General features: G+C 33.0%; 1 protein-coding gene across 1 annotated transcript; it reads right to left on the reverse strand.

Moving 5' to 3' along the window:
- Positions 1–2,024: 2,024 nt before the first annotated feature.
- On the reverse strand, positions 2,025–2,756 carry LOC138322023 (uncharacterized). The gene has a single exon (XM_069266079.1). It carries the CDS (start codon positions 2,754–2,756, stop codon positions 2,025–2,027), a length of 732 nt encoding a protein of 243 aa, XP_069122180.1.
- Positions 2,757–12,252: the final 9,496 nt, after the last annotated feature.

Consider the following 12,252-nt stretch of genomic DNA (forward strand, 5'->3'; position numbering starts at 1 on the left):
TTGTAAAAAAATAAAATAAAAATATTGATATTAACGATCGGCATTATACATAATGGAATCGGATAAACCTTTTATAGGCTAATCCTGCCTGATTAATGGCTTATCCGTTATCTGTAACTATTAAAAAATATATAAATTATTGATATTAACTTTCGGCATTATAGATAACAGAATCGGATAAGCCTTTTAAAGGCTAATCCTGTATGATTAAAGGCTTATCCAGTATCTGTATTTGGTAAAAATAAATAACAACAATATTGATATTAGCGTTCGGCATTATAGATAACGGAATCGGATAAGCCTTTTAAAGGCTAATCCTGTCTGATTTAAGGCTTATCCGGTATCTGTAACTAGTAACAAAAAATAAAACATTGATATTAGCGTTCGGCACTATACATAACGGAATCGGATAAGCCTTTTGAAGGCTAATCCTGTCTAACTAAAGGCTTATTCGGTGTCTGTAACTATTAAAAAATATATAGAATATTAATATAAGTTTTCGGCATTATATATAACGGAATCGGATAAGCCTTTTAAAGGCTAATCCTGTCTGATTTAAGGCTTATCCGGTATCTGTAACTAGTACTAAAATAATAAATATTGATATTAGCGTTCGGCATTATAGATAACGCTATCGGATAAGCCTTACAAAGGCTACTCCTGTCTGATTAATGGCTTATCCGGTATCTGTAACTAGTAAAAAAATAAAATGAAAATATTTATATTATTTGGTAAATAAAGATAACAAAAATATTGATATTAGCGTTCGGCATTATAAATAACGGAATCGGATAAGCCTTTTAAAGGCTAATCCTGTCTGATTTAAGGCTTATCCGGTATCTGTAACTAGTAAAAAAAATAAATAAAATATTTATATTAGCGTTCGGCACTATACATAACGCAATTGGATAAGCCTTTTAAAGGCTAATCCTGTCTGACTAAAAGCTTATCCGGTGTCTGTAACTATTAAAAAATATATGAAATATTAATATAATCTTTCGGCATTATAGATAACGGAATCGGATAAGGCTTTTAAAGGCTAATCCTATTTGATTAAAGGCTTATCCGGTAAATGTATTTGGTAAATAAAGATAACAAAAAATATTGATATTAGCGTTCGGCATTATAGATAACGGAATCGGATAAGCCTTTTAAAGGTTAATCCTATTTGATTAAAGGCTTATCCGGTAATTGTATTTGGTAAATAAAGATAACAAAAAATATCGATATTAGCGTTCGGCATTATAGATAACAGAATCGGATAAGCCTTTTAAAGGTTAGGGTTAGGGTTAGGGTTAGGGGTTAGGGTTAGGGTTAGGAATGGGGGCTTTTACGCTTTTGCCCATTGCCCATTTTGCCCTAGGGTTAGGGTTAGGGTTAGGGTTAGGTTTAAGGTTATGGTTCGGGATTAAAGTTTTAATCCCTGTGCACTGGCCTAAGAGTTTACATGTTAGTTTTAAGTCTGCTGCGAACTAATAGATCTTGTAGGTTTTTATTTTTGCGATAAGCTGTCACTAGCGTTTTTATAGATTTCTGGAAAATCTAACTGTAGTTGATTGTAATGCTCCCTTACCTTTCTCCCTACTATTGTTGTTGTTGTGTTATACGTTATTACAAAAGGTAGGATCTGGTTTGGAACCGATTGTTCATTTATGCCGTGTGGGGTATAAGTCTGAAGTTAATCAATCCAAAAACTTTCTCTCTCATTTAGAAAACTAGAGTCCGGTACCTGTTCTATCGGTGTTATTTTTACTTGCTCTAAACTGTGCCCGTTTTGGTTAAAATGTCTCGAAACTGGTTTATCTTTATTGTGTTTAATATCAAAACGATGTCTGGTAAATCTATCTCTTAACGACAGAGATGTTTGCCCTACGTATTGTAAATGACATTTTCTACAGGTGATGAGATAGATTACGTTTTTTGAGCTACAATTTAGATCTTGTTTCAAATGAAAAACTTATTTTGTTTCTGAACTTAGAAAGCAGGCGGTGACTTGGAGATGGGGGCATGTTTGACATCGTTTACTACAGCAGGCTTTCGCTATGTAGCCGTTTTTTAGGGTTTATTTCTTTTAAAGTTTCTCCTTTGATTTTACGCAGAAATCTATATGAATAGTTGCGGTTTCTGAGTGCCCTAAACAAGATGTTTACTGCATTATTAAAGTCCGATTCTCGGGTACAGATTCTATGAAAACGGATTATCTGTGATTTAATTATGCCCTTAAAGGAATGTTTAGGATGAAACGACTTTTTGTGAAGGAGTTGGTGGGAATCTGTTGGTTTGAAGAACACTTTAATGTCTAGTTTTCCTGTTTTATCGAAGTTTGGGCCTTTGAAAACAGTCGTATCTAGGAAGTCTATAGAATCATTGCTGATGGTTGCGTTAAGTTTTATGCATGGATGGTGGTTATTTAAAGTTTCGAAAAAATCATCAAAGTCACTCCTCGAGTGTGTCCAAATGATAAGGATATCGTCCAGAAATCTGACATAAACTAGAGGTTGTTTTGTACATTTAGCTAAAGCCTCCTTTTCAAAATCGGCCATAAAAATGTTGGCATAGCTCGGAGCAAACTTCTTACCCATTGCTGTTCCGGATATTTGGAGATACCATTTACCGTTGAATTCGAAATCGTTCCTTTCTAAACCTGATTGTAACATTTCTAGTATTTCTAGATCGGGTCTGTCTGGGTCCGGGTTATTTTGAAAAATCTTTGCTACCGCTCTCAGTCCGTCACGGTTATCGGTATTGGTATACATGCTGTCAACATCTAAACTTACGAGTAGACTGTCCTTAGGTATTAGGTTTAGGGTTGGGGTTGGGGTTGGGGTTTGTTAGGGTTAGGGTTAGGGTTAGGGTTATAGGATTTTTTGCGATTAGGCCAATTTTGGTGACGTTTGTAACCAGATTTTTGACAAATGTAACTGATAAAGTTGACATTTGTAACAAAATTTTTGACATTTGTAACATAAGGACTTTGCCATTTTTTGAGATTTACATTCGTAACTTAATATCCTACAAGTGTAACTTAAAACCATACATTTGTATCATGGAAGTTTACAAGTGTATCCTGTAACATAACGTTTGTAACTGAAAAATTGACATTTGTACTACTATTTGTAACCAATTGGACTTAGATTAAATTAAGATATGAAAAAAATGAATTTAAAAAAAATCATTATAAATGATGTTTTTAGGTGCCTGAGGATATGAATCCAGAAGGATTTGCAAAAATATCCCTTAATAAAGGTTTTGAAAAAAAATTCGCACTGGTAGTGATTTTCACCAATATTAGTAAAATCGTATTTAATTAACCGTTCATTCTTCATTAACATCCTTCGACTTCCGGTAACAATGATATTTAATCTTTATGTTAAAAAAACAAAACAAATGTTTTGCCGAACAAAAATTGGTTTAGTGCATGAAAGAAACTATGGGGTGTCCTTGGAGGGTACTCCTACATTTCACTGATAAACAGGTACTTCCGGTTTTGTGGTTTTTCTTTTTTATTTCCGGTTCCTGGGATGCCACTGACGAACATATTCAAATTTCTCCACAATCAAACATCTATAACGGCTGTTCTGACTTTTTAATATAAATGTAGTACATTTCGGACCAAAAATTTAAATTTGAATGAAAAAAATATATAAGTTCTTTTTTTTCCATTTTGAAAAATTATTTTCTATTAAAATTGTATTTGATCTAGTAGAAAATGCTAAAACAACGTTTCTCTCAGTTCATTTCAGGACCCACGATGCTCTCAAAACATACCCAAAACAAGGAGAAAATTTAAATTCTTTGAAAAATAGTTGTCAGGAAAAAAAAAAGCTTAACATCGTGTTTTCCTTAATGACTATTAACCTGACATTTAAAAAAAAAACATTGTTTGAAAATTCCACTGAAAAAAAAGTAATGGTTAGGGTTTGAATTACTGCTATTGGTATCAAGATATTTTGAAAAGCTAAAATTTAAATTTCATTATCAAAACTTTTATTGAAGACGGAGCACTTCGCCGTTTATTTCAAATTATTTCTCGGAAAAAGTTCTTTAATATGACACCAATTATAGTGAAAAACAACATATTAGTAACGAGAAAAATAAGGATAGAAAAACCTGGTCTTTGTCTCAAAACTGTTAAATAAGGTTGTATGGGACCTTGAATGTGAACCGTCAGTTAGAGTTGCCTCTCTTTACCCATAACCGCAAGTTTTGGTTACTAAAGTCAATTTAAGTGACAAAAGACGGGAGAGGATTGCTTCCCTTGGTTTGCAAAGAGTTATCTGTCCATAACTGGGGTTAGAAAAATAGTTTTTAATCTACAGTGAATATCTCGCATGCTACTGAAAATGCTGAATGAAAGTTTTTGCAGTTTGATTACAGCTGCGTTATGCTACAACGTGCAACCAATTTTAATGCAAATGGTTGAGAAAAATGTCGTGTAATTTTTTCACAAAAAAAGGTGTTTTTTTTGTACTGGTCTTATAGAGAATAGTGTATTTCATATTTGCAATGTGGCTGCCACAGGACATTTTCAAAAATAACGATAAAAATCGCATATTTGTGTTATGGCGGTTAGGATTGAGTACGGGGTCATGGTTAGGCTGCGGTTAAGATTAAGTTACAAACGTGAAGAGTACGTTACGATTGTTACTTCCGGTTTAATTTTGATATTTTCTTTCAATGTAAATATCTTGCTTGTCATTCAAATTCTGAATACAATTTTTTTGCACACAGAATATCTTTGCATTATGCTACAATATGCAACCGATTTTGATACAAATGGCTGAGAAAAATGTCATGCATTTTTTTTGCACAAAAACTTGTCTTTGTCTTGTTTTTGTCAATTGTCTTATAGAAAATACTGTATTTAATACAGTATATCTAATCTGTACAAGAAATATCCAAACTTTAAACCAAAAATTGATTACTTATGCCATGGCGGTTAGAGCTGTGGTTAGAATGATCTTTTACATGTAACCGCAAGTTTATGTTACGAATGTCTTACAACGTTACATAGGTAAAGTTATTTGTGGTTAGAGTTAAGTCCCTTGGTATTGTAAGAGTTGCTCCTCTTTACATGTAACCGCCTGTTTATGTTACAAATGTCGTATACCGTTACATAGTAGAGGTGACTTGTGGTTCGAGTTGCCTACCTTGGTATTGTAAGAGTTATTCCTCTTTAAATGTAACCGCCAGTTTATGTTACAAATAGCTTATTACGTTACATAAATATAATTGACTTGCGATTAGAGTTGCCTACCTTGGTATTGTAAGATTTATTCCTCTTGACATGTAACCGCCAGTTTATGTTACAAATGTATTATAACGTTACATAGGTAGAATTGCTCATGGTTAGAGTTGCTTACCTATATAAAAACCTTACTTACTTCGCAATTCAATCACCTCTTTATAGCGCTTCCAAACCCAAATGATTCTTATATAAAAACAAAAAAATAACAATATATTATATGAATTTCTTTGGTGTGGCAAAACAGACAAAATTAGACGTGATGTTATAATTAAGTCATATAAAGAAGGTGGGTTAAAATGTTAAATTTAAAAGCTTTTATAACTTGTCCCGAGGCAACATGGGTAAGGTGGATTTACAAAGATGATGCTAGTTGGATGCATATTGCAGATAAATATAATGATAAATTTTCATTAGCGAATTTTGGACTTCAAAAACTCAAAATTACTTTGAAAGAATGTACAAACTTAATTTTGGAAAGATGTTCTGGAAGCATGGTATAAAACAATAGATGGGTCTAATATTTACAATGATAAAATTAGTGAAATCTCTTGTGGTATAATAATAACATCAAAATAAGCAACAAACATGTTTTTTTTGCAAGGAATGGTTCAGGAAAGGAGTAATGTATATATATGATATTGTCCAAAAAGATGGAACGTTTTATAGTTTTGAAGAATTTCGACAAAAATATGATATAGGATCCAACTTTTTAACATTTCATGGTATTATTAGAGTAGTAAAACGTTTTATAAATAGTAAACATGAAACTTTCTCTTCAGTAATCTGTTTACCAAACATACCATTAAGTTTGAAAGTTTATAATAAGAAATACAAAAGGGACACAGGACATAATCTTGAGTTATAATCACACAAAACCCACATCACAAAGAAAATGGTCTTCCCTATATGCTTGATAGGTAAAGTCAACTTTATATTGCATTGCTTTTTTTTTTGTTCATTACATCATTTGTTTTCTTTTTTTGCAGTCCTTAACCGATAGGCTATTCTTTTCCCAATATCATCTATATGGGTATATTCATTTAGAATGTCTCTTCTCTTTGCTGTTGACTGGAGTCTTATCATGATGTCGGATTTAGTAATTTTCTTTTCCCCGTTAACATATTCATGAAATTCCTTGAAGAAGTACTCTGCATGTTCTTGCAGAAATAATCGCCTCCCATGCTGAATTTGCAACGGCGAGTTCAACTTCATTGTGTTGTCGTGCGTGGGTGTTTTCCTCTGATCTTATCTAACAAAACAGAAACGAAAGGTTTATATTAGTACTTTTTGGATTATTGACTTTCTTGATTTGTCAAATTTTACCTTTTACCTATCTATTTGTATAGAAAATAGCACAGTAAGCAACATCTTGAATACACATACTCAAATATTAAGTTCTTTCTAATAATCATTGACTATTTAATTGTAGGGAAAATGAACAGCGTAAAATAATGTTTCATATTTCAATTCACTTAACTACAACAATGGTAAGCATGGATATTGTTGCTTTAATATATGATAAATTGGCCATGTCTTTTTAATGGATTTCATGTCAAGATTTAATGAGTTTTCCTGTTTTGTAGAAATTGTGGGCAGAATTATTTATTTCTTATTGTCTTTTGTGACAAATAACACACAGATTTTTCAGTAAATTTATACAAGAATGGGTTTCATAATAATTATGGATAAAATGCTTACTATGACATTGAACAGAGTATTAGTTAAGTCTATTAAGAAATAAACACTAAACTTTTCTGTCATACTTACGTCGCGCTTTATCTTCATCGGGAGTATTTACTTCATGCCGGTCCTCAACTTCTGTATTGGCGCTCAAATCAGCAACTACATGTCAGATAAATAAAATTTTTTTTTTACCAATATTGAAAACTTTTTGGTGTCATGAAAGATGCTTAAAATATTTTATTTTTTATGTTTTGACATTTTAATAATTTTGCGTCCCGCACACTTCTTTGTACTATTGTTTTTTAGACATTTTCTTATTCGCTTACCATCATCATTTTGGGATATTATCAGTTCTGCGATCTCGTCAACAATTCTGTCGTTGGGATTTGTCGTTGAATGTTCTATTTAGGATGAAGATTTGTTAACAATTTAGACAATTCCATGACCTATATCATATAAACACGTGGTTATGTGTAAAGGGTAATAACTCTTACAATGTTCTTGCTATACAATGTTCTGTGTAACAATATTCCATCAGTGTAACATAACACTGTTATTAGGCAAAAAGGAAAATAACTTGTTAAACTTATGATCAGAACTATGTATTTCTTCTTTTCTTATATAACAAATAACACATGGACTTTTAGGTAAAATTATGCAAGAGTGGGTTTCATTATATTTATGGATAAAACGCTTACTGTGAAATTGAGCAAAATACTAGTAAAGTCTTTTGAAAAGAATAAAACTGGAATTTTTCATCATACTCACGTCGCACTTTAGGCACATTGGCTTCAAACAGGTCCTCATTTTCTATATCGGCGCTCAAAACAGCAACTGCATGTCAGAAAAAATAGATAAAATTTATACCAATATTGCGATATTTAACAATATTTCATAAGTGTAGCATCAAACTGTTGTTAGGCAAAAATGGAAATAACTTGTAGAACTTATGATCAGAACTATGTATTTCTTCTATTTTTATATAACAAATAACACATAGACTTTTAAGTAAATTGATACCGAAATGAGGTTCATGATATTTAGGGATAAAACGCTTTATGTAAGATTGAGCAAAGTTATAGTTAAGATTATCAAAAAGAAATAAACAGTGTTTTTTTTATATCATACTCACGTTGCTTTCTGGGAGCCATCGTCTCCCGGATCAACTGTACCGCCTTCACTGACTCCGATTCCCTTTGGATAAGACGATAATGTTGGTCCTGGCAATTTGGCCGTGTGTGTCATTTGGTTGGCCAAAATGTCACGGGCGTCAGGATTTTTCTGCCTAACGCCCGTGACGATGGCCTGCCTCAGCTTGGTGGGGTTTAAGTGGGTCGTGTTCCCGGCCTGTGTTAACATATAAAGACAGTAATAGTGATAATATTATCAATAAGTTTACTAGGAAATGTTTTTAATTTAATGAATAGTGTCCCAATAATGTTCTCTCGAAATCGAAAATTAACATTCTTACTAAAATCGAGATATTTAGTGATGAGAAAATTCTTTCATGCAGCTAACCGTAATTATCTTATTGAAAGAGTAGGGTGCGTTTGTCATATAATTGTAGTTATTTACAAAACAGGTAAGAAAATCTGCAACATAGAAACAAGTATTATTCACCTCTTCCCATATTTGTCCCATAGCCAGTCTAATGGCATGTGTCGACATTGGGCTGTTGGTGGATGTCAAAAATAAGTTATACTTGACGTCATCGTGGATTTCCGGGACGAAACCTGGACGCGCCTGAGTTGAATATATAGCTCTAGTAACCCCATACTATGCCTATCAAATGTCAGTGTGGCCGGTGTTCGATAATTGGTCTTATGGCTGGCGACCAAACATATTGCGTAGTCCGCGTCTCTTCCATTCTCCAGAGCTCTTACAACTGTACCTAATGTGATGCCATGAATACAGGAGGCCCGCTGGCCGTTGGTCAGAATTATATATATTAACAAATAATCCCTGATGTTATATATGTCGACTTTCGTTGCATTCGTAAGGTTCTTTTTCACCTGATCTGCTCTGAGAAGTATTTTATTAACATGGTCTGATTTAAAAAAGTTGGTTGTGTCCTCCGGAGTAATTCTTTCGTCTGAAAATTAAAACAAACTCAATTGCAATTTGTTACAATTAGTGACTCTTATTCGACATCATAAACTGTAATTTTACAGTAAAGGCTATCCGCTAACAAGGTATGACCCATTTTGAAATAAAACAATATAATCATTACGCCTTGAAGATTGTCTTTCTTAAGATTTAACAGAAAACGTGAAACATCTTCAATACAATAGCAGAGAAATATATATTACAGAATGCAAAGAAATTGGGACTGACCGCTTGCTTTGACGGCAACTTCGACCCGTCTTACAGCTGATGGCCTCGCCATGGAACGCTGCCATCTGATGACTGCCTCTGATAACTCCGTTAGCTTGTTGTGGTCAGTGGCGACTTCGTCAACCTTCAGGAATGCAATAAATTCAAGTGCTGACTCCAGGTATGATCGTATGCTTCCTGGTGTCTTTGTCCGCCTCTCATCCTCAAACCACTGACGGAGTGGGCCAGGCCCCTCCCACGCCTTGACCCGTAGTCCACTGTCTATAGACTTCCAAATCCTCCATACAGTACAGGCATGCTGGGAGGCTGCCAGCGGGGATTTGTTTCGCTCCAGTGAAATTAAGTATCTATGGAATCTCGAAAGAACTTCATCTACAAAGTAAATATTCCAATTGACACATATATGATGATCTAGTTACTCCATTAGCATATCTGAGTTACTTGTGTAATCATTGATTTTATTACAAGCGGTGGAGCACATTGATATTTCACTGAAGATTCGAGTTTTATAGAACACACACTGGTATAAAGATATAAAAAAAAGATTATGTTTGCAATAACACTTACTATCGGTCCAACTGTTCGCAGCTAGAGTACAAGAAACAGTTACTTCTTCCTCCTGAAATGAAATGTATTTCCAATCCGTAACTGAAAAAATCCATCTTGAATATAATACACGGTGCAATAATTCAGAATTCATTTGATTTTACATCTCTAGTTTAAATTTATCAATCATGTTGGTCAATGCTAGTTTATCTACTCCAGAACTGCAAGCCATAACAATCATTGAAAATCATGTAGAAAAAAAAATCTGTATTTATTTGCAATAAAAGATGAATGAAATTATCCTGTTTATAATTTCATCTCTTCCATTATAAATTAAGTGAATATTTACCGTGTTAAGACCAGAACTATCTTCCTCTTCATCACAGGTGTCAAATAAGTCTTCAGAGCCAAAGATTGAATTCTGAAAGAAAAGACAAAAGGTAATAAAATGCTGTTACATGATAAATGCAACCCATATGTTTAACTGGCGAATTGGATTTTGCATTTTATTCAAGCATGACAACAAATTGATCGTGTGAATTAATATATTCGAAATGATAAATATAATCAAATGCTATTAACTACTTACAGAAATAATGTCCTCCCCATAGGGTAACATGTCATCACAGTCATCCTGAAATAATAGCAAAATTAGTTTAATTATTTTTTCAAAACACTGATAACGAAAAATATATATTAGATATGCAGTATAAATTTATTTTCACATTTAGTTTAAGTTGATCGTAATATTTCAAACATGAGTTGATATTTCTGTAGTTAAGGGACGTCAAATTATGTCCTTGCGATCATTGCTATCATATCAAAATATATGGAAAAATAGTGGATTATTATTAATTAAAGCCAACTTCTTTTCAATCGGCATTTTTGCATAGTTCAGAGGCGGAATTTTTCAGTTGCTGGAAATTTGCAAGACAAAACATGTAAAAATATGCTACCTGGCTATCCGAGACAACGTCGAAGCTCATGCATGCTTGATTTAGACTGAAGTAAATAAATATTATACTGCTATATACGGCGAGGTTTTACTATTTCATTTGAATACAAATAACTTCTATAATAGTTACGCCCCTTTATATTTTTTTAAAATTTTTTATCACTATACACTAATCTTATGATGTGGATATCAAAACAAGTCATGTTTCTTTATATATATAATCAATTATATGATTTAAACTTGGAATGGTTGGCCGATGGAAAGTCTGATCTGCTGCTATCTGAAATAATCATAATGCAATAAACCTTTTACAAGAATTTCACTACTATTTTGTTGTAGTTTGTAAAAACACTATGTTTACCTGTATTGATGGAGTGTTGGCTGTTGCTTTGCAGGCTGCTGCCTGGAAATGATGAAAAATTGAAGCAAGGGCCCCTTTTTAATTCCTTTTAATTGGTTTATATTCTGTTAACTTATACAAGGGGGTAAATTGATCCTGGTACATGGCAAAGTTTGCAATAACAGATCACAATCAACTATTGATATAGAAAATAGCTTTACGTGTAAATGATATTTACGAAGTTGCAATCCGTAAGTTATAATACATAACTGATTGATATTACATTTGTATACAAATTTTGTTTCCTTTTTGAAGCCTAACAACGTTTAGGTAGAAATTGATAAATTATCCGATTGTTGTCTTGCCGTTTGTGATATACTACGCAGAAACAGAACATTCTATAACTTTTATGAAGAATACAAAACAATTGATGAATGTATTTGGAGACCCGTGATGTAAAGCGAATATTATTATATAATGCTATTTAACCAATGTTGTGCCATACCTTTGCAAGTACAGGCTTTTGTTCAACATCCGTTAGCCCATGAATTTGTTTTCAAATGGCGGCTCAAGTTTTGATCCTTTGAAAGGCAGCCCTCCACTGGACACTCTTTGTTGTGTGTACGGGATTTTTTAAGCTTGATATCTTTACCTCAACCACAGTCTTCCTAAGACTGTCCTCTGCCAGGTTATGCTGTTCTCGCAAATGTCTCGGCAGATGCACAATTTCAATGGCACAAATTGGACATTGTTTCCTTTTCCTCCCTGTCAATCCCTGTTGTCTACTCTTCCTTGGTCCTTTCCTCCTTTCTGTCTTAGGTTTAGCTGTAATTTAAACGAAAAACAAAATAAATAAATAAATAAATATATAAATAAATAAATAAAGCCTTAATGACTTTGCATCTTTTATTATTTCTTTTTTTTTCTTTATTTTTTCACAAGGATAAGAGAATATAGCTAACTTTTGAGAGCAAGCTGCTTATCATTCCCAATTATTTTTTTAAACTTACTGTTATTTTCTCAATATTTCCCTTTGTTCGAACACAAACACATATACAAAAACAAATAATACACATACAAACACACATACATACATACATACTACATACATACATTCAAACTTATATTCAATCAATTCATTCAATC

This window comes from Argopecten irradians, chromosome 4 (assembly GCF_041381155.1).
Source record: "Argopecten irradians isolate NY chromosome 4, Ai_NY, whole genome shotgun sequence".
NCBI classification, from domain to species: domain Eukaryota; kingdom Metazoa; phylum Mollusca; class Bivalvia; order Pectinida; family Pectinidae; genus Argopecten; species Argopecten irradians.

Bases quoted from the DNA above. Each gene is read 5' to 3' on its own strand.
- LOC138322023 (XM_069266079.1), bottom strand. From the start codon at position 2,756: ATGTATACCAATACCGATAACCGTGACGGACTGAGAGCGGTAGCAAAG.